The sequence below is a fragment of the Callorhinchus milii genome, unplaced genomic scaffold, assembly GCF_018977255.1.
Source record: "Callorhinchus milii isolate IMCB2004 unplaced genomic scaffold, IMCB_Cmil_1.0 Scaffold3, whole genome shotgun sequence".
Taxonomy (NCBI): Eukaryota; Metazoa; Chordata; class Chondrichthyes; order Chimaeriformes; family Callorhinchidae; genus Callorhinchus; species Callorhinchus milii.
Genome location: NW_024704744.1, coordinates 88,839,495 through 88,865,660, shown reverse-complemented (window position 1 = coordinate 88,865,660; position 26,166 = coordinate 88,839,495). Strand labels below are relative to the sequence as shown.

The following is a 26,166-nucleotide window of genomic DNA, read 5'->3' as shown; positions in this document are numbered from 1 at the left end:
CCTGCTTCACAACACCTGCCTGATCTGCCCCACTGTTGGTGAGTAAGCTTTTAGTCAAGCTATCCTGCTCTCTGGAGCTCCTTCCCAAAGTCTACCTGCTCGCCTCCTCCCTCTCCATTTTCAAAGCCCACATAAAGGCTTAAAATATAACATAAATTTATAATAATTCTTATATGGTGCCTTATCACAGCTTTGATAGCCTCGCTTCCTCCCTTGCCTCTTTCAAGGCCGACCTCAAGACCCTACTCTTCGATATTGCCTTTGGTCGCCCTCCCACTTCTCTGCCTTCTCTCACCCCACACCACCCCTTCCCCATGCTTGGGCCCTGATACCTGACTGTTCAGCGCTTTGGAACGTCCTCCAGACGTGAAAGACGCTCTATAAACGTAATGTTGTTGTTGTTGATTGAGGCGTATCAAAGCGCTTCATAGAATATACTGTAAAGTGAAGTTACAATAGGATGGCACAGGATGGCCACAGCACTGCATTTGAGTGTCAGTCTAAACTACATGATTTCAAAGTCCCAGCTCGGGGCTTGAACCCAGAACCACATGACTCAGTAGCTACAGTGGAAATAAGCAGTCGGTGCCAATAATGTACATAAGAGTAAATGTTCCTTTAATGAAATAACAAAGTCTGAAGCATCTCTGCCCTGGTGACTGTGGTCTTTTTTAAAATATAGAACATCAGAATAAAGAGTATTCTTTCTATGCCAGGCTGATACCTAATATATATGGGATTATTCAGTACTAATGTTGGGTAATAATAGTTGTCCCAAAATTGAACAACTGAGTACTTACTCAGTATTGTACTCAGTTGTTAAATGCTCCTAAATTCAGTGTAAAATTTAGAATTTAAAAAAACATTCTATTATCAGTTTTCTACTTTCTTCTGTTATCTCAAGCTTGTATTTCATTTACAGCAGGTCATGTGGAGCCACATCCATCCAAATTAGCCATTTAAACAGTATGAGAGCAGCCAACTATTTGTTCAAACCACAGTACAGATCCACCTGAAGGTACCCAGAGATTCACAGTGATCGGAGAGGAAGTCTTTGTTGAGTCTTTGCTTCCTTAATTCTGTTCTCTTTGGGCTTCAAATTGGAGTAATAGGAGCAAATCAGAGATTGAAAGACTTCTGCAAACACACCATCTGCCTTGTGCCTGAGCTGATCATTGCCTATGGGGTTAAATAAGATATTAAAGTAGCTATGACACAAAGGAATTGAAAATCTCTATCTTACCTTATAGTCCTAAATTCTCGTTTGAAGTGTAATTTGAGGAATAAATTTATGTAAACAAATCTATGTAAGCCAAAGTACCAAATTCCATTTTTTTCTGTTTTGAGCTTTGCACTTAAATGGAAAAAGGATAATTTCATTATTTAATTAAGGATCATTTCCTTATTTATGTACAAAATTATGTAAATAATACAATAGTTTTTGCATTTCTTGTAACACATTTCACAGGAGCTTCTGAAAAGTGCAATGACTATGTATTTGTGGGTGAACATGGCAGCCATTTGCACCCAGCAAGATCTCACAACAACAACAACAAAAACAGCGAAGAGAGTGACCAATTTTACTTGAGGGATGGATGACCAGTGTAAGATTATATTTGTGATACTTACTGTTTTTAAGGTTATAATTACTTTTAGAATGTAACCAAACACTTATAAACTTCTCAGTATAGCATGCCTTAGTTACTAGGGCCTGGAGAAGATTAGGTGTTTTAAATGACTAATTTAGGGCCCTTGAGAGGGTACATATGCCAATTAGGGTTAGCAAAGGTAAAGGCTGAGGTTAGGTTCTGATAACTTCCCCTCATCCGGTATCTGGGTAGATGTCATCCTCCCATCCAAAAATTGAATAATCATGTCCTTGAGCACAGATGTGAAAACAAGGGGGCTCAGAGTGAGAAGCTCACTCGTGGACATCTGCTTATCTCAAGACGAGGAAATAGGGAGATAGCAGAATCCTCCCAATTAGCTGTCAATATTTCTTTCTCCTTATCAGTTATTTTCCCATGTGAAAAGAGCCTGCTCAAGATCGCTAGCAGCCAACAAAGGGTGGGGGTTATCTCTGTGACAACAGTAGATGGAGTTAGATATACATAAAAGATGTAACTTTGGAATAGTTGGAATTATCGTTGGAGGAACAGTTGGGAGGCAGCTACTGGTCAGCAACTTCCCCAATGGAATCAGGTAATATTGGTTTCATTGAATCTTACTGGATTTATGTAAATTAAAGATATAATAATTGTACGTGTTAAAGCATTAATCTTTGAACCGTATGATATTAAATGATCTGTAATTCATACCACCTGTATTGGGTAAAGTCTCTTTCTGGCAAACCTTACACCAGGACACTGGGAGAAACACCTTTCTCATTTCAAATGGTGCCGTGGGTATTTAATATCATCTGAATAGGCAGATTCAACCTCAATTTACAATCTACCTGAAGGACTTATCCAGCAATGCACTAGTGTTACCCTGGATTTGTGTGTCATCCACATGTATGCGGATGACAACCTACTTTGGTACTCCAGTACCAACTCCAGGTCCGCCGATATTCTATCAGCTTGTCTGGCAGACATCAGGGCCTGGATGAATGTAAACTTCCTCAGCTGAATGTGGACAAGACGGAAGGCATACTCCATGGCTCCCGTCAATGTTTTCACTCCTGCGGATCTAAATTCCTCTCCCTCAGATTCACCGAATCTAGACGTCTGGTTCGATCCCCAGCTGTCCTTTTTCCCCCACATCCAGTCCCCACATTGTACGAGAAAAGATTATTGGGCAGCATAAAAGGGAACCCTGTGGTATTTTATAAGCATCTAAAGAATAAAAGGTTAGTTAAAGGTAGGGTGGGTCCAATTAGGGACCAAAGAGGAAATCTTCTTGTGGAGGCATGGCTGACATACTGAATGAGTACTTTGCATCTGTCTTCACAAAAGAAGAGGGTGTAGCCAATGCCACAGTATCGGAGAGCGTAGAGAAATTGGATCAGATAAGAATAAATCAAGAGGTACTAAAAAGGTTGTCGGTGCTCAAGATAGATAATTCACCCAGTCCGGACAGGATGCATCCTAGGTTACTGAGGGAAGTAAGGGTGGAAATAACAGAGGCTCTGGCCACAATCCTTCAATCGTCCTTGGACACTGGGGTGGTGCCAGATGACTGGAGAGATACAAACGTTACTCCCCTGTACAAAAAGAGGCAGAAGAATAAACCCAGGAACTATAGGCCAGTCATCCTAACATCCAGAGACTATAATCCAGGTCAAAATACATTTTCACTTAGAAAAATATGGGTTAATAAAGGACAGCCAATGGATTTGTTAAAGGCAAATTGTGTCTAACAAACTGCCTTTCCAGGCATGGTGAAACCTTGGGCAAGTTTCCTTACTCCACACACCTAATAATAATCCCTCCAAAACAAAAAAAATAATAAATTACACCTGATCATATTGTTGAGTTGTAACTTTTTCCCCGTTCGTCCCAACCGTTGTCTTACAAACAGACCATACACCGTGGATATATCCAATGTTGAGATTTAATGCTGAGATTTAATTGCAATTAAAAGAGCTGATTCAAGAACAGTCAACAGTCTCCCAAGTAGAGCACCTGACAGTCCAAAAGAATGAGCTGCTTTTGGTCAGTTAAAGCAGCCTTTTTATCCCCAAAAGTGCTCAAGGTCATAAAGCATACAAAGGCAATTAAAAAAACATTATCAATCATGTGGTTCCAACAACTATTCGAATGGTGACGTCAATCAATCTATATCTCTAAACAAGGTTAAATGTCATCTACTTAATTAGTATCTATTCGTGTTGATTATTATTCTTTAAAAGGTCAATCAAATATAATTGGCATAGAATATGTACCTGATTGATACCGTTGTTTAAAGTATACAAGATACAATCTAAAGCTGTCTCACAAGAATACAACCTTTAAATTTATAACACAGAGTAAGAAATAATGAGGGAAGGGAGTTCAGGTTAGGGGAGGATTCAAGGACGTTAGAGGCATAAACTTATCTCCAGATGGTGTTTGTGTCAGACAATGTCTTATTCATTTCAGAGTTACAGAAGTTACTGCTCTCTGCTTCCATGGAATGTCCAGCCAGATAAAGATGTAGCTGGCATTGCCAAGTCTGAGTTTTCCCAGGACTTGTTTTTTTAATGTTTCAGCTAATGTTTGATTTAAAAAGGCATACAATTATTTCTAGGTATAAAAGATTTTTCTACAATTTCACTACAATTTCCCAATATAAACCTGATAGGGTTTTTTGATGAATTAACGGAGAGGGTGGATGAAGGTGGTGCAGTTGATATAGTTTATATGGATTTTCAAAAGATGTTTGATAAAGTGCCACATAAGAGACTTGTAAGCAAAATAGAAGCCCACAGTATTAAAGACAGTGGCAGCATGGATACAGAACTGGCTGGGAGACAGAAAGCAGTGAGTGGTGGTGAACGGTTGTTTTTCTGACTGGAGGGAAGTGTGCATTGGTGTCCCCCAGGGGTCGGAATTGGGACCAATGCTGTTTTTTGATCCATATAAGTGACCTGGACTTGGGTATAGGGAGTACAATTTCCAGGGTTGCAGATGATACTAAGCTAGGAAAAGTAGTAAACGGTGAGGAGGACAGTAGCAGACTGCAAGAGAACATTTTAAGAGGACATAGACAGCCTGGTAAAATTTCATTACAATTTCACTACAATTTCACATTCCCTCCTTTTATCATATCCCATATGATAACACCAAATGGTTGCTTATACCTCCTGCGTATCATTTTCATCCTTCCAATATTTCCTGTCCCTGTTTACTTGTCGTTCCACTAACTCTCTTTTTATTACCTCCTTAGTACAAGTCATTGCACAACCATATACTAATTTGACTACTAATAGCATTGCCAAAATCCATAATACCCACTCTAGTATTGCAGTTCCCCATCCATTCCGTATAGTGCCAATCCAACAGAATGGTGACCAGCCGCAACTACCCTTATGTTTATCAACTACCCTTATGTTTATCAATGTCCCCTGCCTCATCACCTGCTTCCTTGATTTTTTCACTTTCTTCAGTTATATTTGATGAATAATCATTTATCCAGGAGCAACATTCTGGACCAATTATAGCGCATGCTCCTCCCTGAGTGGCCAAAATTATGTCTAACGCCATCCTGTTCTGCATTGTCATTTTTCTGATGGCTTGTTGTTCTTTGTTTAAAAGATCAATACTCAATGATGTAGCTCTTGACATTTCTTGAAGGTTGCCTGCAAGGGCTCTTATTTCTGCTAGTGACACCTCTGTTCCATATAGTGGAACAAAGGTGGATAACAGTTCTGTATACCATTGGTTGTCGTACCATCGCATACTCCTCTTATGCCGATGTAGTCCTGTTTTGTTTAACCTTTTCATCCGTGTTACTCGAGCATCCTCTTCAGGGGTATCGCTGGGGTACCTGAAAGAAGGCACTACATAAGCTAGACCACATCTTCCGAGCCACCCATTAGGCAACCATTTATAGGCAGTATCTCCACATATCCAATGAAGTTCATCTGAAGTTTGAATAGAACAGGAATGTGACATTAATATCACCTTGGCCAGTGCTGGTGTAATACTCTGAAGGCACTGTGATACTGGTCTAACTATTCCCTTGGCATTAGACACTAAAGGGTTCGCATCAGGCATTATAGAGTCCCCCTGGACTATCACGCTACATTTAGAGGAAGGCAGTTGTCCTAATTCCTTTCCAGTTATTAGCATATAATTGTTGTTATTGGGAGCAAAACCCTTTCTGTCCCAGTTTTCCAGACACCATTCAAAAACTGGTACTATGTTAACCTCCATGCTTGGAGGCATATCATCACATCTAATGCAGGCTTCGGAGAGGTTTGTTTTATCTTCTTCTCCTTGAAAACAGGTGATGGGTGTATAATGACTAGCTTTCATATGAATACTACAATTATTTATTTCGTTGGCTGTCAGGTAACATAAATCACAGTCAGTAGTGGCAATAGCCATCATTGTTATACCGGAACCTACAGAGCGAGGCTGTGGCGTGCACACCACCCTTCTCGTACTGTTGTTGGCATATCGCCTTACTAAGCCCAAATACTGAAGGAACGAATTCTCCTTCTCTGAGTGTTTTTGATAATTAACCCTTAAGTGTTTAGTCATGACCAGGTTATTATTGGTTTTGGCATTCCCATCTAAAAGGTCCCTTTTAACTCTAATTCCTGTATCCTTTTTGTATGTCAAATCTCCCAGTCTGGTATATTGCATGTTACAGCAGCCCATTTGTAATGTAATACCAGTTCCTGTAGTAAACCTGCAGGAAGTTTCATTTCTGTGGCTACAGTTAGTGTTACCATTCTGGCTTTCCAAATAAACCAATTCTTCTTCATTTCCCTTACGTATCGACACTATCGCTAACACTTGTTGGAAAGCGTCCCCTGGTTCTAATGCTAAAGTTTGGTTAGTCAGGTTAGTAAACGTCATGTACATGTCCTTTCCATGTGTTATATTTACACAACATAATATCATTATGTATACGTAAGTCTTTTGCAGTGGTTTAAATGAACCCATTTCTCTCATCCTTGTAGCTTGGCAGCAGTCGGTGTTGTTAGCAGCACTTGAAATGGTCCGTTCCACCGGGGTTCCAACTTTTTGTGGGTCCAGTTGCAAATCCAGCTTGTATCCTAGGACCAACGTCCTTCGAATCTTCCGTCTGTCCACCTCCCTCCTTGTGTAGGTTCTGGACCTGTGAATGATACTGCTGCAAGCTTTTTGTTAGAGCAATCACATAATCATGTACTTCGCTCGTCATCTCATAAATGTTAGAAGGATTATGTTTCCGGGAAAAAGCCCAGGGAGTTTGCAATGCTTTTCCGTATAATATTTCAGCCGGAGACAGCTTGGTTTGCCATTGTGGTGTGACTCTCATTTGGAATAGAGCCATAGGTAGAATTTTAAACCAGCTCAGTCCCGTTTCTTCAGACAGTTTGAGTTTCAATGTTTGATTAGCCCTCTCCACCAATCCTGCAGATTGAGGATGGTATGGACAGTGAAACTGCTGTTTGATGTTTAATTGGTCACAAAGTTCTTTGTTTATCCGGGCTGTAAAGTGTGGTCCGTTGTCTGAACTTATACAACTGGGAATTCCAAATTGTGGTATTATTTTTCTTAATAACATTTTTACAACTGTTCCTGCAGTGTTGCAGGTAGTTGGATAAGCTTCTATCCACTTACTGAATACATCTACAATTACTAGACAATATTTGTAACACTGAGTTTTTGGCAATTCAATGAAATCTAGTTGAATTGTATCAAATGGCCCTGCTGGAAGAGGCGTACGGCCTAGGGGGATGGTGTTCGTATTCCAATGTTAAATTTTTGGCAAATTAAACATCTTTGTATTACTTTTTGGGCGCTTTAGTCAAATAAGGGGCTCCACCATGATTGCAGTAATAACCCCACCATTCCCTCCTTGCCAGCATGCGTTTGTTGATGAACAATATCAACTAACCATGGTAGTAAGCTAAGTGGAACACAACACTGTCCGGCCGGAGTTAACCACAATTTTAAATTGTCATTGTCATCCATTGTTTTCCCATTCTGTTATTTCATCTGTAGAGGCCTCTTTTTGTAATGAGATAACGTCATCTAAAGTTGGCATCTTTTTTACCTCAGAATCTGACTGTATCCTTGTGGATCTTTGAGCCATATTCGTCATTTTAGGAACAATTAATTTTTGCTCTCCAGATGCCAATTTAGCTGCTGCATCAGCTCGTCTATTCCCATTGTCAACTGCTGAAGTCCCTGTTGTATGTGCTGCACTTTTAATGATAGCTAGCCTATTAGGTAGAAGTATGGCTTTCAGTAAATTAATTAATTAATAAAGTCTTATTCTGTATGTCTTGGCCTGAACTGGTTAGGAAACCTCGCTGTTTCCATAATGTTCCGAAATCATGGGCTACCCCAAAAGCATATCGGGAATCTGTATACATGTTAACGTATTTTCCCTCTGCCAGTATGCATGCTCTGGTAAGAGCAAACACCTCTGCTTGTTGTGCAGATGTTGGCTCTTCAAATGCTGCTGCTTCTATCTCCATTTCCCCTGTCACAATAGCATAGCCAGATTTTCGTTTCCCAAACTCATCAATAGAGGAACTCCCATCAACATATAATATTAAATCGACTTTGTCCAGGGGTATATCAGTTAAATCATCCCGTGGAGGCGTAGTGTGCTGTATTACTTGAATGCAATCGTGATTTGGGTCATCTAAATCAGCTGGCTGATGAGAGAGGAACGTTGCGGGGTTAATGTTTGTGCAGCAAACAAAGGATAGCTGAGGATTGCTTAGTAGGGCTGCCTCATATCTACTCTGTCGTGCTATAGTTAAATATTGTGTCTGCATTTGGCATAGTAATGCTGTAACCGAATGTGTTGTATGTACCACTATGTTTGAGTTTAGTGTAATGTTCGACGCAGCCTGTAAGCAAGTGTATACAGCTGCCAATTCATGTTGTTGGTTTTAACCATTTCAGCTACTTTTGCTGGAACTGATTGTAAAACCAAAGCATTATATTGTGGCGATGGTCGCCCTGCCAAATAAGTTGTGTCGCCGGAGAATTTTTCATAAATCTGGTTGTACTTTATCATGAATTCGTCAGCTTCGTGTCCATTTTTAGCTTTACAATCTAGTATTTTGGATATTAACGGGGCTTGCCAAGACTCGCTTTACTGCTGCCAGTGGAGTTTCCTTTTGATCTTCTGGGTCGGCATATCTGTTAGCAAAAGCTTCCCAATTATCAACTTCCACTGCTGCTTTAAACGCTGCCCATTGTGTTCTATTGAGCGCGATCTGTATTAGTGACCAAAGATCCTCTCCTGTTGCCCCATACACCTGTGTAGTAAGCAGCAGGTAATGTCTCAGTGCTCCAGCATCTCCTGATGTATCGGGGGCTTGTTGGAGAATGCCGTGTAATTCCGACGGCTTCCACGGGCTCCAGACTCGTATTGGTTGATTGTCTGCGGGGTTTGGGAACATCCTATTTGGGCAGTGTCTGGGTGGGGCCTTCTGTCTGCGCAGTAGTGTATTCTACTGTTTGTGGATACAGAGGCAAAGAGGGAGGTGTATCGTGTGACCGGGTTCGGTTCGAAACTGGGTCTGCGAATGGACCTGCATCCCGAGGAGGAGCAGTGGGCACGACAGGTACTGACGGCCCCGCCGAGCAGCTGGAATTGACGGTTCTACAATTTGTAAAGCTGGTGGTTGATGATCAGTCAACCAACACATTATATCGTCTTCTATTTCCGAATCTGAATCGTCAGCAACTTTAGTCTGTGCTTTTTGTACAGCTCTCCGCTTTTTGCTTGCTTATTTCTTTGCTTCCTTTTTCATCTTTAATCCTACACTCTTCCATCAATTCTTCTACTTCCTTATTATTTCCTTCACTATTTAGGATACTAATGCCCCTCTTCTTGCCAACTGGCTACCACTGACTTGTTCTTTCTTTTTTCACCTTCTTCTATCCATTTTTTAATGGCTAACTTAATTTTTAACCCTTTTCCGCAGCCTCGTTTTTTCCATATTGCATTTTGTATTTTTATTAGTTTTTCCAAATCCCAAGTACCTCCTTGAGGCCAACCTTCCAATTGCTTGCTCGCCTGCCCAGATAGTAATCTGAATTTGGTCTCGTATTCAGCATATAATGTGCACATAATTTGGACCGGATCCTTTGGGCTACTTGCTTTGTCAAGTACTGTACCCATTTTTTTTCTTTACGAATTACACTAAAACACAACTTATAACACCCGACACAACAAATAACGAAACAAAAACGAATTTCACTAAAACACAACTTATAACACTCGATACCACAAGTAACAAAACTACAAATACCACTACGAATTCGTAATGGATTAGTTTGTCTAGCGATTACCAAATTCTCCCCGGTTTTCGAGCTACTAGTCGTTCAAAACTACCATATATCACGAACGTGTAACGGATTAGTTTGTCTACCGATGAACTCGTATTCCACGTCGTGCTTCACTGCACGTCGGGGATCCTGTGCCCAAAACAACAACCAGCTAAGACGAATGCGTCAATTGTTTAGTGATTGGTTTGAGTTACAGTTTTTAGAAAAACAAATTTATAATTTTTTTAACGTTTCCCCAAATATATTTTTCACTTCCAACGGATGTATGTTAACGGTTCTTTTACTGGGGACTCGTCAACAGTTATTTAGGTTCGATAGTCGTGGGTTACATTTGTTAAAAACAACATGTGAGAAACCAAGGTTTTACAGATAATTATCTCACCTTGTTGGCCTGTTTCTCGGATGCTGTTCTCGACAACTGCTTGACCTCTTATTCGACTCCTCGTTCCTTGATGTAACGTCTTGAGCCCCTGCTCGCAGCGCCAAATGTTGAGTTGTAACTTTTTCCCCGTTCGTCCCAACCGTTGTCTTACAAACAGACCATACACCGTGGATATATCCAATGTTGAGATTTAATGCTGAGATTTAATTGCAATTAAAAGAGCTGATTCAAGAACAGTCAACAGTCTCCCAAGTAGAGCACCTGACAGTCCAAAAGAATGAGCTGCTTTTGGTCAGTTAAAGCAGCCTTTTTATCCCCAAAAGTGCTCAAGGTCATAAAGCATACAAAGGCAATTAAAAAAACATTATCAATCATGTGGTTCCAACAACTATTCGAATGGTGACGTCAATCAATCTATATCTCTAAACAAGGTTAAATGTCATCTACTTAATTAGTATCTATTCGTGTTGATTATTATTCTTTAAAAAGTCAATCAAATATAATTGGCATAGAATATGTACCTGATTGATACCGTTGTTTAAAGTATACAAGATACAATCTAAAGCTGTCTCACAAGAATACAACCTTTAAATTTATAACACAGAGTAAGAAATAATGAGGGAAGGGAGTTCAGGTTAGGGGAGGATTCAAGGACGTTAGAGGCATAAACTTATCTCCAGATGGTGTTTGTGTCAGACAATGTCTTATTCATTTCAGAGTTACAGAAGTTACTGCTCTCTGCTTCCATGGAATGTCCAGCCAGATAAAGATGTAGCTGGCATTGCCAAGTCTGAGTTTTCCCAGGACTTGTTTTTTTAATGTTTCAGCTAATGTTTGATTTAAAAAGGCATACAATTATTTCTAGGTATAAAAGATTTTTCTACAATTTCACTACAATTTCCCAATATAAACCTGATAGGGTTTTTTGATGAATTAACGGAGAGGGTGGATGAAGGTGGTGCAGTTGATATAGTTTATATGGATTTTCAAAAGATGTTTGATAAAGTGCCACATAAGAGACTTGTAAGCAAAATAGAAGCCCACAGTATTAAAGACAGTGGCAGCATGGATACAGAACTGGCTGGGAGACAGAAAGCAGTGAGTGGTGGTGAACGGTTGTTTTTCTGACTGGAGGGAAGTGTGCATTGGTGTCCCCCAGGGGTCGGAATTGGGACCAATGCTGTTTTTTGATCCATATAAGTGACCTGGACTTGGGTATAGGGAGTACAATTTCCAGGGTTGCAGATGATACTAAGCTAGGAAAAGTAGTAAACGGTGAGGAGGACAGTAGCAGACTGCAAGAGAACATTTTAAGAGGACATAGACAGCCTGGTAAAATGGGCAGACGCATGGCAGATGAAGTTTAATGTGGAGAAATGCAAAGTGATGCAATTTGGGAGGAAGAACGAGGAGAGGCAATATAAGCTGATGGTACAATCTTAAAGGGGGTGAAGGAACAGAGAGACCTGGGGTTTCATATAAGCAAATCTTTGAAGGTGACAGGTCAGGAAGATAAAGCTGTTAAAAAAGCATACATGATACTTGGCTTTATAAATAGGGGCACAGAATACAAAAGTTATGCTGAACCTTTATAAAACACTGGTTAGGCCTCAGCTAGAGACTGTGTTCAGTTCTGGGCACAATACTTTAGGAAGGATGTCAAGGCATTAGAAAGGGTGCAAAGGAGATTTACCAGGATGGTATCAGGAATGAGGGACTTCAGTTATCAAGAGAGGCGAGAGAAGCTGGGATTATTCTCCTTGGAGCAGAGAAGGTTAAGAGGAGACTTAATAGAAGTTTTCAAAATTATGAGGGGATTCGATAGGGTGAACAAGGGGAAACTATTTCCACTGGCGGGTGGGTCGGTAACCTGAGGACACCGATTTAAAATAGTTGTTAAAAGAAACAGAGGGGAAGTTGAGGAGAAATGTTGTTATTCGGATCTGGAATGCATTGCCTGAAAGAGTGGTGGAAGCCGATTCAAAAACGGCTTTTAAGAGAGAAGTTTGCAAGGCTATGGGGAGAGCGTAATTGATTTGGAAGCTCTTTTCAAAAATCCGGCACAGACACAACGGGCTGAATGGCCTCTTTCTGTGCTGTATAATTCTACGATGCTATGATTCAATGAACTTGATGTTTGGCAACCGAATGTCAAAATTGAGCCAGCCCTCTGTGGCTGTCTCTAGTCCTGAGCCAGGCAGGTCCTCGAGAGCACTTCCGATGACAGAACAGCCAGCCTGGCTCATCAACAGGACTTGGAATGGCAGACAGTTACTAGGGCACTCAGCTCCCACTCAGCTCATGTTAATCCTGCAAGGCAAAGCTCTAACGGGTAGAGTAGTCCTAGCTGGAGAAGCAGCGGGAAAACTTGCCAGACAGCAAAATCAATGACAAGCTATGCGATTTTAGCTGGCTAGACTCTAGCAACTACCCCCAACACACAATCTGGGGTCCCCAAGCTTTGCCTTTTACAAACCTTTCCAGAATTAGATAAACAGGATGCATCCCTCCAGGAGGATTCCATTTCAATAATCTATCTCCAGAATTTCCACATGTAGGGTATGCATAGAATTCTCAGTTTGGTTTGGATAAACACGTTGATCTGATTCCACCAATGTCAGACACCGGTTGACTAAAAATAATATATGGACAGGGACATATAGTTGGACCTGCTTACAAACACATACCAGAATACACCAAATAATACAATTTTACCAGTGTAATAGTCAGTATATGATTTTCTGCTCCAGACTAGGTGTAAGTTTTACTGAACTAAATTACAATTTAATGTCTTTATTTGCAGAAAGCTGAGCGTGGCTTTTTCCATCTGTTTCTGTAACTCTGAGAGTTTTTGTTGAACAGAATCTAATTTGCTCTGAATCTCTAGCAGATTTGTGTCCATTCGGTATAAAATCTCTACCTGGAGGGACACATCCTGCTTACCTAATTCCGGAAAGCATTAATTGCAGGTTGGCAAGAGCTTGAGAATATATTTTTATATATTTATACAAAATAAAATACTTGCTCTCCTTTAAGATTATCTTATTAATTATTATGTATTATTGTGTTATTTTTTGAGGGCAAATTTCCTACAGTTGAATGTGAACAAGACTTACAGCTTTCATCTTCCATGTGATATCCTCAGTCTTAGTGTTTCTAGCTCTCGGTCTTCCATCTCCCATACCCTTGTCTCTGCAACCCGGGATGGCCCCATTCACAAAGTTAACGGAGCTCTTATACCGATGTTCATCCAATCATGGTGCGGACATTAGATCACCTGGCCGAAATCATGCTGGGTTCACGTGAACATCTCATGAGGTGTACGTGCCTCACACACACAAACACACTGTCCTTGAGACAGTCCGTTATCTTGTGTATGTGCAGGGCAGTAGTACACATCTTGTCCTTGAGACACTCACGTGATCTTCGGTGTAAACTCATGAGTTTCAGTCCAGTTGCCCCCCCACACTTAACTTAAAAGGTAACCCGTTCGCAACATCTATTATGATTCTAACATTATACAAAAAGTGTAAATTCTAACACCTCTGCGACCTCCTAACCCCCTACCAACCTGCCTGTTCCTTCCGCTCAGCCGGCTCTGGCCTGCTCCACGTCCTCTGACCCACCCGCCCCACCATTGGCGGGAGAACCTTCAGCCACTCTGCCCCCAATCTCTGGAATTCCATCCCCCAGTCACTCCGCATGGCCCCCTCCTTCAAGTCCCGCCTCAAGACCCTCCTCTTCGACCATGCCATAGGTCACCCCCCTTCCCCTCCCCTCCCTTCTCCCCCCCTGACCCCAGCTCGGTCTGAAATGCTGACACTGTTCAGCGCCTTAGGACGTCCTCACAACGTGAAAGGCGCTACACAAAAGTAATCTTGTTGTATTGTGTGTAAACACATTACAGTGTGTAAATATAATATACACATAACCATCAGCCTCTCTATTATTATCAGATGTGTGTGTGTAAATAACCATCAGCCTCACTATTATTATGTATGTGTGTGTAAATATAATATACACATGCTCCTCTCTTACCGACTCTCCTCTCACTCTGACCACACTGACCCTCCACATTTCCCGCTTTTATATAAGCAAAACCCAAAATACTGTAGATGCTGGAAATCTGAAAACAAAAGCAGAAGTCGCTGGAACACTCAGCAGGTCAGGCGGCATCTATAGAGAAAGGATAGTGAGTCAACGTTTCAGGTACACGACCCTTCGTCAGAACTGGGGCATGTTGGGAGGCAGAGGCTTTTAAGGGCTAACAGAGAGGGGGGAGGCAGAGCAAGGAAAACAAAGGAGAAAATGGGGTAGAGGGCAGGGGTTGATGGGTTAAAGGTGTTAATGATACAGAACAAAGGGGGGGATTTCAACAAAGCAGAGGAATAGAGGTGTTAATACTGCAAAACAAAGGATGGGGGAAAAAATTGGAACAAAACAGGCAGGCCAGAAAGAGAAAAGGTGTGTCTGGGACCAAGATAATATGGTAATGGTCACAGAAGAGGGGAAGGGGGAATGTGAGCTGTTATGGTTTGAAATTGTTGAAATCAATATTGAGACCAGAGGGCTGTAAGCAGATAAATTAGGTGCTGTTCCTCGAGGTTGCGCTGTGGCTCATTGGAACAGTGTAGAAGAGTGTGGATGGAGAGGTCAGAGTGCAAGTGGGAGGGAGAGTTGAAATGGCAAGAGATCGGAAGCTCAGGGTTGCGCTTGTGGACAGAATGGAGGTGTTCAGTAAATCGGTCACCCAATCTGGGTTTCGTCTCCCCATTGTAGAGGAGACGACATCGTGAGCAGCGAATGCAGTAAACTACATTGGTAATACATGTAAATTGCTGTCTCATTTGAAATCTGTGTTTGGGGCCCTGTTCAGTGGTGTGGGAGGAGGTGAAAGGGCAGGTATTGCAACTACTGAGCTGGCATGGGAAGGTGCCGGAGGGAGGAGAAGAACTGTTGGTGGTGATGGAGGAATGAACCAGGGAGTCACGGAGGGAACGGTCCCTTCGGAATGCTGAGAGGGGAGAGGAGGGAAAGATATGTTTAGTGGTTGGGTCATGCTGGAGATCCGGAAAAGGCGGAAAATAATTTTTTGGATGTTGAGGCTGGTGGGGTGGAAGGTGAGGACTAGGGGGACCCTATCACGGTTCTTGGAAGAGGGGAAGGGGTGAGGGCAGAGTTGCGGGAAATAGGGCAGACACGCGGGAAATAGGGCAGACACAGTCAAGGACCAACAACCGTGCTCCTGTCCCTGCACATAGTCACCCCCAGCTCCTGTCACTTCAACAGTGATCCTTGGCTCATGTCACTCCCATGGTGACCCCAGACTCCTGTCACTTCACATGGTGACCTCTAGCTCATGTCACTACACACACTGACCCCCAGCTCCTATCATTACACACAGTGACCCCCGGCTCCTGTCACTACACAGAGTAACCCTTGTCTCCAGTTACTACACAGTGACCCTCGGTTCCTGTCATTGCACAAAGTGACCGCCGGCTCCTGTCACTACACTCAGTGACCCTCAGCTCATATAACTAAACAGTGACCCCCGGCTCCTGTCACTCCTGACACGCAGCTCCTATCTCTCCACTTCATTAATTGCAGCACCTGTCATTGCACATAGTGACTACCGGCTCCTGTCACTACACGTCATTGCAATAGTGAGCTGCAGCTCCTCTCACTACACAGTGACCGCCGGCTCCTGTCACTACACAGTGAGACACGGCTCCTGTCACTACATACGGTGACCCCCGGCTCCAGTCACTATACATAGTGACCCAAGGCTCCATTCGCTGCACACAGTGACCTGCAGCTACTGTTATTGCACATAGTGAGCTGCAGCTCCTCTCATAACATAGTGACCCCTGGCTCCTGTCACTACACATTGTGACACCCGGCTCCGGACGCTGCACACAGTGAGCCCCCGGCTTCTGTCATTACACACAGTGACGCCGCGGATGCTCTCACTAAACACACTGACCCCAGGATCCTATCAATACACACGGTGGTCTCCGGCACCTATCACTACACACAGTGACCCCCCCGGCTCCTGTCACTACACACACTGACCCCCGACTCCTGTCACTAGACACAGGAATCCTCGGATCCTGTCAAAACACACAATGACCGCTGGCTCCTGTCACTGCACATAGTAACCCCCGGCTCCTGCCATTGCATGTAGTAACCCCCGGCTCCTGCCATTGCATATAGTGATTCCCGGCTCCTATCACTACACAGTGACCCCCGGCTCCTGTCAGTCCACATCATGACGTGCAGCTCCTGTCTCTCCACATCGTGAACCGCGGCTCCTGTCATTGCACATAGTGACCACCGGCTCCTGTCACTACACAGTGACCTGCGACTCATGTCACTGCAAATAGTGACCCATTGGCTCCTGTCACTGTGCAGTGACGCACAGCTCCTGTCACTTTACACAGTGACCCGCAGCTACTGTCACTACACTACTGTCACTGCAGCTCCTCTCACTACACACTGACCCTCGGCTCCTGTCACTTAACATGGTGACCCCCGGATGCTGTCATTACCCACACTGACCCCCGGCTCCTGTCATCACACACAGTGACCCCTTGGATCCTGTCACAACAAAACAGTGACTCCTGGCTCCTGTCAATACACACACTGACCCGCGGCTCCTGTCACTGCACATAGTTAACCGCGGCTCCTGTCACTGCATATTGTGACCCGTGGCCCGTCAATACACTCAGTGATCTCCGGCTTCTGTCACTACACACACTGACCCCTGGCACCTGTCACTATAAAGTGAACCCCGGCTCCTGACACTACAAACACTGACCCTCAGCTCTTATCACTACATAGTGACCCAAGGCTGGTAAAGAGGAAGAGAAGGAAGAGAGTGATTGAGAGAGAAGAAAGTGCATGTGAGTTAGAGAGGATGAGTGAGAGAGTCTGAGGGAGAGTATGTGAGTGCGATTGCCATAAAGTGGGGAACGTGTGTGATAGAGACAGAAGGGGAGAGAAAGTAACAGAACGGGCGAGAGGGAGAAAGCAGAGTGTGAAATAGATGAGAGAGGGGGAGAGAGTGAGAGAATGATTGACAGTTTGAGAAGGGAGAGAGTGTATGCAAGAGTGCTTGTGAGAGAGAGAGGGGATAGGGTGAGTGATTGAAAGAAAGAAGGGAGAGTGATTGAGTGATAGAGAGGGAGAGCCTGAGGGAGGGGGAGAGAGAGAAACAAAGAGAGTAGGTTGGTAGACAGTTGAAGTGAGGGCATTGTTTTGTGGTTCACTGTCAGGACAAATGATCAGAACCTCCCTCAGCTACCAGCATTTGGGAGGACTGAGAACAGACACCAAATGACTAGTTGTGCAGTTTTCTCACAGAAAGTTCCTTCTTTCCCCAGTGAGAATCTACTCTACATCCACCACTGACCACCCCACCCCATCTCCACATCCTACCTCTGCGATCTGCTACTCGGTCATCCCTTTGCCCAGCAAACACTGGCTTGCTTCATGTCTCCCCACTCCATCTCCCCTTCCATCGGCATTTTACTCCCACTGCCTGGAGCTCTATTCCTGAAATCCTGACTTGTTCCCTCCCTCCCCTCTTTCAAGGCACATCAAGGCCTAACTCTTTGGCCGCGCCGTTGGTCATCTTTTCTCCACCCCAACTCCCTCAGCTCCCAACCCCCAGCTCAGGTATCCAGCTGGCAGTATTGAGAGCTTTGAGATATCCTTCCAATGTAAAAAGAGCACTGTGTAAATGTTGTTATGTTTCTGGAAGGGAAACACAATAATATTGCTTATGCGACCCGCGGACGTTTCTCAAATAGTGCAACCTTGGCAACCAAGAGGTTGGAGCCCCAATATAAAGTAAAGATCCCTTTGCTCTTTACATTTCTGTCAATCTCTTGTTCTGCTGCATGGCCTATCTGAATATACTGTTTGGGATTATTGTCTCTGTCCTGTTATATACACCTCTATATGGTCACCTCAGATTAATCGTTATTTGGGGATGAAGGTCATCTATTCATTCCTCACATGAAAAAATGAGAGCATGGGAAATTAATGAAAAAGGCAAAGTATTCCACATTGATGGCTGTAAATATTAGTTATAGTTATTCTAACAGTTCGGTGAGCTTGTACATGGACAGTTCCTTACCCCAGGGTAACAATGTGATTAACACAGATTAATATCCCTCTCCCACACTCCTTGCCCCTCCCCTCTCCCCACATAGACCAATTTAGCAACTACAGTCCCAATTCTCACCAGTAACACTATCCAAATGATAGTGATATGTCCGTGCACACAACACGGCTCTGGTTATTCCAGCAATCAGAGACCCTCTGGCTGGAGCATCGTAAAACTGTCTGTATGAAGACCCTAAGCCTAGTTAGTCTGAATAAGACCCTCAACTCAACCCTCAATAACACAATTTAAAAATATGAACAAATTGAGACAACAATGAAGAATGTAAAATGATCTGCTTCACAGGCAACAGCCACACAACAACAAAATGACATTAATATACTGGTGATTAATTTATCTTTTGAACAGGAAAGTCACCATATTCTGCTGGTAATAAACCAGCACACACAGCCCATTCTGCTGGTAATAAACGGGGAGAGAAGGTGCCTTTTGACCTATAATGTGGAGTCCTGTAGCTCAGTGGTTAGAGCACTCGCTTTGCAAGCGAGACACCTGGGTTTGATTCCCGGCAGGGCGAAACCTTGGGCAAGTTTCCTTACTCCACACACCTGATAATAATCCCTCAAAAAAAACAATAATAAATTGGGCATTTCAATCCATGACTGTTTGTGGAACATTGCTGTGCGCAATTGGCTGCCGCATTTCACCCACAAATATACAGTCAATTCACTTTACAGTTTATTCTGTGAAGGGCTTTGAGACGTCCAGAAGACTTGAAAAGCACTATATCAAATGCAAGGATTACTATTATTATTATTATAATGAAGTGATGTGAGCTACAACAGTAGAGGCCATGACTGGTGTTAGCAGGGACACACTGGCTCTCATTTCTTATAGTGTAATTTTGTTATACTTTACAGCAGGCGATAGCTTCACATGTGCACAACCACCATGTATGTGTAAGGCATTTCAGGAGATGGTGGTACCCCAGCACATGGTCCAGAGAGGAGACAAACTGTCATACTGGTGTCTTAAATGTGAGTCACTGGTGTTGGATCAAACGGATACAATACAAAATTACATTTGTAGTTTCACGTCGGGAGGACGTCTTAAGGCACTGGACGGTCAGGGATTTGGACCCGACCTGGGGTAGGATAGGGGATGGTGGAGGGCAGGTAGAAGGGTTATCTGCACTGTACATGCCAAACTATTAGTGTTATTTTCTTCACGTCTCAAAGAAGCTTTTCACATGGGCTTTGACCATTACCGGCTGCTGGAAAGCTTTCCCACAGTACGGGATCTTTCAGAGCATTTGTGATCTTTCTTCTGCTAGAAACCAGCAAAACTCATTCAAGCCATTTATACAGTCCCTCCTGTATGGCCTCGCTGGTGGCCTTGGAGGTACTGTTTGCTATTGAAACTCTTTCCACAATCAATACAATTATACGGTCTCTCTCTTGTGTGTGATCTCTGGTGTCTCTGGAGGTTCCCTGACTGTGTGAATCTCTTTCCACAATCAATACATTTATACGGTCTCTCTGCACTGTGTGATCTCTGGTGTCTCTGGAGGTGCCCTGAAGTTGTGAAACTCTTTCCACAGTCAGCACATCGATATGGTCTCTCTCCTGTGTGTGATCGATGGTGTATTTGGAGGTGGCCTGACGTTGTGAAACTCTTTCTACATTCAGCACATTTATATGGTCTCTCTCCTGTGTGTGATCGCTGGTGTCTCTGGAGGTCCCCTGACTGTGTGAAACTCTTTCCACATTCAGTACATTCATACGGTTTCTCTCCAGTGTGTGAACGCTGGTGAACCTTGAGCTCCCCTGACGTTGTGAAATTCTTTCCACATTCAGTACACTCATACGGTCTCTCTCCTTTGTGTGATCGCTGGTGTCTCTGAAAGTTCCCAGAATGTGTGAAACTCTGTCCACATTCAGCACACTTATACAGTCTCTCTTCTGAGATCAATCGCTGGGGACCCTGCAGAGATCCCCTTTGCATAAACCCCTTTTCTCTAACAGTATATGTGATAGATCCCCGACACTCTCTCTCCTGTGAAGAAACATTTATACTATAAGCAAATTGTTCTGCTGATGTGTCTCGAAGGAGCTTGGGATGTCTTCTGCTGTGTTTCTGAAGGAACTCAGCATGAGTAAACACACTGCTACAATAAAGGTGAGAGTGAGACTCCGAATCTTCCACTTTGGGTGCTGATGGGAGAAAAGAAAGATTTGTATAAGCAACAGAGGGGTTTCTTTAGCAATTGCTGTTTGACCAATTTTGAATTAATCCTTGCATTTGTACAGCACTTGAACAAATCAAAACATTTCATGTTTTACAGAAATTAGTGTCAAGTGTTGTTTCAACGACATCAACTTGCATTTATGTAGCGCCTTTCACACATATCAGTTTTTGTCAGGAGCCATTTCCCACAAGCAACTATGAGGTGAGTGGGTGAGTGATTAGTTTAGATGATGACTGGCCATGACACTGGGAGAAACATGTTTCGGTGCTGGGAATGTGTTGCATTGTTGGAGGCACCATCCTTCAGATGAGATTTTAAACCGTGTTCCCCGCCCATGCCTGTTCAGGTGGTCATTAAAGATCCCATGACGCTATTCGAAAAGAGAAGCGAATTTTACACACACACCAATGTCTTAGCTGACAATACCCCAAATAAAATTGGTCATTTACCTCATGGCTGTTTGGGGGACATTGACAATTTGCAGTAAGATCCTGTGAAGGTTTGGGACATCCTGATGACGTGATAAGGTGCTATATTAGATTTCCATTACTCCCGTAGGATCTTTAACATCTGTCTGAAGAGGCACAAAGGGACTTTAGCTAAATAGCTCGGGGTCCATGGTAATGCAGCACTTGTCCAGTTTGGACCACCTTCCCTGTTGGAGCTTTGGCTTGCAGGGTTAACAGGAGTTGAGTGGGAAGAGTCTGATCATCCTTTTCCTCAATGAGTTCCTCTGTCTTGCTCTTTCTTCTTTGACCGACTTTCCTGTCACATTTCCCTCCCTACCCCTCTCTGCTATTACCCCAGCTCAGGTGCCAAGCCACAACAGTCAAGCCACCATGAGACATCCTCCCAACGAAAGGTGCTGTATCAATATAAATTTGCATTGTATTGTGAATGCTGTGAAGCACTTTGAGACATTTCAATGACGTCAAACTCATTTTTTGAATAAAACATAAATGACCACCTCCCTTCAAGCCCTGGGATGTGTCATGGGCATGAAGGGAGGTAACATCCACCTGAACAAGCACAAAGCAGCACTCCCTCCCCCCCAGCAAGCACTGCAGTGTCAGCCTAGACTGTCCGCGATGTGGAGGGGCTCGAACCCACAACCTTCTGACTCAGAGGCCAAAGGGCAACCAAATGAGCCAAGCTGACATCTGCCCGATTCTACACTGGAGCATTTTATAAGAAACTTTGATTGATTTTTCACATACACAGGTAATCATCGTCAGGGAGATCCTTTTCCTCAGTATAAGTTCTTCTCTCCCTCTTTCTCAATCCGTATCTGCTGCTCCCAACCTCTCCTCCACTCGCTTGGTTGTCTTTGAAGCTCAAACTATTTCCGGTTCGGCATCCTGTGGAGTAAATTTTAAAAAAAGCAGGATTGAGAATCATAACGTGTACACAGAGTCCTAACCCTCGGCCATTATTCCACAATTTAAGATGGTGCTAAATTTGTGGGCAATTCAGTTCAGTGTAAACTGAACTCACAGCCCAGACTGACATTCCAGTGCCAGCACTGAGGGAAAGCACCGCATTGTCCTTTAAATTAGACGTTAAATCTCACATTGTCTGTCTGATCAGCTGGGGGGAATTTCTCTTTCTGGTGATTTTTCTTTTGCCCCAAAACAAAATTAGTCATTCACTGTTGGTGGCACATTGCTGTGTACATATTGGCTGCTGCATTTGCCCACAAAATGTATAGTCACACCACTTTACAGTGTATCCTGTGAAGCACTTTGAGATGTGTCAGCAATGTGATAAGGTGCTGTGTCAAATGGAACAATGGAACTATTCTCTTCTATTATTAACTGTGGGAAACTCTATTTCATATCGTTCAGAATGGTTGACGGTAAGGGGGAGGGCAAAAGGTCTCACGAGAGTTACCAGACACGCAAGTTTATAAGGGATTCCTTCACTCAGAGAGCATCAATAAGAGCAACATTGAGGGATAGAATCGGAAAGTGGGATTAATGATAAAAATGTAAAACAGAGTCAATGATGGCAAAGACAATGGGACAAACTGCCTCCTGTGCTCAATCTTTCAGTGTAGCTTTTTGCAGGAAGAATACCTTTCTTAGGTGTTTTGAGATCTTCATCGTCAACAACTGAGACTCCTCTTTTGACCAGACTATTCTCTTCATTTGCTGAACCCTTGGCTTCAGTCACCTCTCTTGTGTGGTCACCTCCATCCTCAGCTGATCCTGCCGGGATGTGTGAGATTTCCTTTTTGCTCTAAAATACAGAATGTAAGAACATTATAAGCATGTGTCAGTCTGGCTCACTCTCACCTGTGTCAGAAGGTTGGGGTTCAAACTCCACATCAGGACGTGGAATCCAAATAGTCTAATGTGCCACCCTTCAGATGAGGTCCCATTTACTGTCCAGGTGTAACGCTCCTCCCGATGTGAAAGGCAAATCTACGAGGGTGATCCTTGGGTGACAGATTACTGCTATCAGGATAGACTGGGTAGCTTAGGCATTTCTTTGCTAGAGAAGAAACGTGCAAGAGGGGATGTAATGGAGGTGCTTTTATCAAACATTATAAAATGGTTTGATAAGCTGTTCCTACTTGTTGGGAAATCCATAACCAGGGTCACAAGTATAAGATAGTTATTATGGGATCTAAATGAAATGCATTTTAGAGGAAGCAAGGTAGGCACATGAGGAAGAAGGGAATGGAAGGGAGGAAGTAAGGAGTGGATGGAGAGCGGAGCATGTAGAGTACAATCACTAGGATGGACTTGCTGGGCCGATGGCCTGTTTCCATGCTTGAAATCAATCTAAAGTATATTTGATATTTAGCTAGTTACCTCCTTGCTTTTCTTCCTCACTGACTCCCTCTTCCTGGCTTCCATCCCAAACGTAGGCTGGAAGTATTTCACTTCTGAGAAGTAGACAAGAAACGGCTGCTTATATCAAGGGCACAAAACTTTGTTCCCCCATCACACCAGTCCTTGACAGGCTCCACTGTCTCCCAATTACCGAAAGGATCGATTTCAAGATCCTCTCACTCATTTTTAAATCCCTTCATGCCCTTGCACTTCCCTAACTGATTTGCTTACCCCCAACTCCCCCACTTGCAGCCTCTGCTCGAATGGCTCCGGCCTCCTTTTCATCCCTTATTCCCTTCACTGCACCATTGGCAGCCGTGCTTTTGGCCACTAGGCTCTGAAACTCTGGCACTTTCTCCCTCAATCCCTCTGCCTTGACCCCTCCCTCCCTCTCCACTTTCAAATCCCACCTAAACACCTTCCTTTTTGCTTGTGCTTACGGTCACCTCCTCTTCCCTCTCCCTCTGGCTCGGGGTCAGATTCCACCACTGTCAAGCACTCTGGGATGCTACCCTGCGTGAAGGGCACTATACAAATGTAAGTTGTTGATGTAGTGAATGTGAATATTGTGGTCGAAACACAGCACCCAATTGCGCACAGCAGTGTCCCACAAACAGTCATGGATTGAATGAGCAAATTGTTATTATTATATTTTTTAAAGGGTTATTATTCCACGAAATGCGATCCACCAATTGACTAATAACTGGGTTCCTACTTACTGCTAGATAAACAGAAATGTGTGGAGTAAGGAAACTTGCCCAATGTTTTGCTCTGCCCAGGAACTGAACCCAGGTCGTTTGTGAGGCAATGCTCTAATCACCATCTCTTCCTCACCCTCTCACACACACTCCCTCCCTCTCTCACAGTATCTCAATCATTTTCTCTTCCCCTTCTCTGTCAATCAGACTCTCTCGATCTCTTCATCTCACACTCTCTTTCACTCTCTCTGGCCCCTCTGAAACTTTTTCTCTCTCCCCCCCTCGTCAATTAATCTCTCTCCCTCTCTGTCAAACAATCTCTCTCAATCGCCCTCTCCCCCCCCCACCTCTCCTTCTATCTGCTGCTCTCTCCCAATCAGCTGTACGGTTCACTATCTACAGCGGCAGTAGCTGGTGGTTGCTACGGACGCAGTTGGTAATAGCACGCGCCTTCCTGACAGACTGCAGTAAGGGTCAGCGTTATTTTCGCTCCCTGTGCTGTGTCTTCCGAACCGCTGGCTGCTGCCGTGGGAGAATGTTCACCAGGGAGGGAGGGAGGGAGGGAGGGAGGGGGCAGAAGTTGAATGTTGGAGATGGTCTCAGGCCGGATGCGGCCCATGGGCCACCAGTTGGAGCAGACTGATTTAACTCATGGCTTGGGCCAATAGAAAAGTGCGTCAGCAATTTTTCCATGGAGTCCATTACAAATGCCCTCCTCCGCTACAAACCTGTTCACACAGAGAGCTAAGCCCCGCTACACACCTGAACACCCGGTGTACCGCTATACACCTGTGCAGTGTGCAGTGCGCTGAGCCCCCGCCGCTCACTGTGCACACGGTGCACTGGGCCTCCGCGCGCCGCTAACTCCAAGCTGTTACTGTGGGCAGCTCCAGTTGCGCATGCGCGGCCCTGGGGAGTGTTGGAATTGCGGAAGCGGCGCGAGCGGGAAACCCGCGTGACCCGGAGGCCGAGCCTGAGCCCGAGCCCGAGGCCGAGCCCGAGCCCGAGCCGAAGCCCGAGGCCGAGCCCGAGCCCGAGGCCGAGCCCGAGCCCGAGCCCGAGGCCGAGGCCGAGCCCGAGCCCGAGGCCGAGCCCGAGCCGAAGCCCGAGGCCGAGCCCGAGGCCGAGGCCGAGCCTCAACGCAGCTCCTGATACCAATTCTTGGTAAGAGCTATACAATGCCAAATTAAGATTTTTAGTATTGTAAACATAACTACATGTTCAGGAAAATATATCTATAGTTGTAATCCAGATTGTTTCACAAAAATCATCTCTCAGTAGCACCAGTCAACCCGCGGTTTTCCACGGAATTTATTACATTTCTCCGCAATTTGGGGGAAATATTTGCGTACTTTTCTATTGCCTCATCTCATGGCTGTTTGGGAGGCATTGCCGAAGTGTGTTTTTGGTGGACAGTCAGTCAGAGACCAGCACGGAGTGGGCGGGCGGGCGGGCGGGTCGGGGAGAAGTCAAGGCTTTTATTTATCTTTTTCCACAATCTCCTTCCTTTCTCTTCCATCTCTCTCTCTCCATCAAACCCTCTCTGATCCGGTCATAATTATCTATACAATGAAGAGCCATGTTCCCAGCCCAGACCCCCCCCCCCCACCCGCTGCTCTCCTTATCGTTACCATCCACTGGAACAGGCAGTCAGGGCTTCAGTTTAATGTCCAATCTGAAGGACGGGCCTCTGACAGTGCAGCTCCCACACACCCCCACAAATGTGTAATACAATTCAATTTCATTTTATAAATCAATAGCCAATGAATACAAGTACATATAGTATTTTAACAGTATCTTCAGCAGATAAAATAGTGACGAATGTAGATAAATTGAGCAGCAACTGTTACCTTTCCCTATTGTGGTCCCACACTCCATGTTGCTGACTGCTGTTTCCTCCCCTCATAGGTTACTCTGATCACA

At 44.0% G+C, this 26,166-nt stretch overlaps 2 protein-coding genes across 3 annotated transcripts; both read right to left on the bottom strand.

Moving 5' to 3' along the window:
• Window positions 1-819: 819 nt before the first annotated feature.
• On the bottom strand, window positions 820-11,319 carry LOC103191376. Its single transcript, XM_007912370.2, has 2 exons — window positions 5,371-11,319; window positions 820-1,179 (listed from the first exon to the last, which is right to left on the bottom strand). The coding sequence occupies exons 1-2, from the start codon at window positions 6,600-6,602 to the stop codon at window positions 1,173-1,175; spliced, it is 1,239 nt and encodes a 412-aa protein (XP_007910561.2). The 5' UTR covers window positions 6,603-11,319; the 3' UTR covers window positions 820-1,172.
• Window positions 11,320-19,596: 8,277 nt separating this feature from the next.
• On the bottom strand, window positions 19,597-26,157 carry LOC103191364 (zinc finger protein 814-like). Of its 2 annotated transcripts, none has more exons than XM_007912357.2 (5): window positions 26,094-26,157; window positions 23,525-23,598; window positions 22,784-22,946; window positions 21,926-22,066; window positions 19,597-20,673 (listed from the first exon to the last, which is right to left on the bottom strand). In XM_007912357.2, exons 1-5 carry the CDS (start codon window positions 26,119-26,121, stop codon window positions 19,820-19,822), a joined length of 1,260 nt encoding a protein of 419 aa, XP_007910548.1. In that variant the 5' UTR covers window positions 26,122-26,157; the 3' UTR covers window positions 19,597-19,819. The 2 variants fall into 2 exon arrangements, with proteins under 2 accessions (XP_007910548.1, XP_007910549.1); XM_007912358.2 differs by lacking the exon at window positions 19,597-20,673 and adding an exon at window positions 21,260-21,282.
• Window positions 26,158-26,166: the final 9 nt, after the last annotated feature.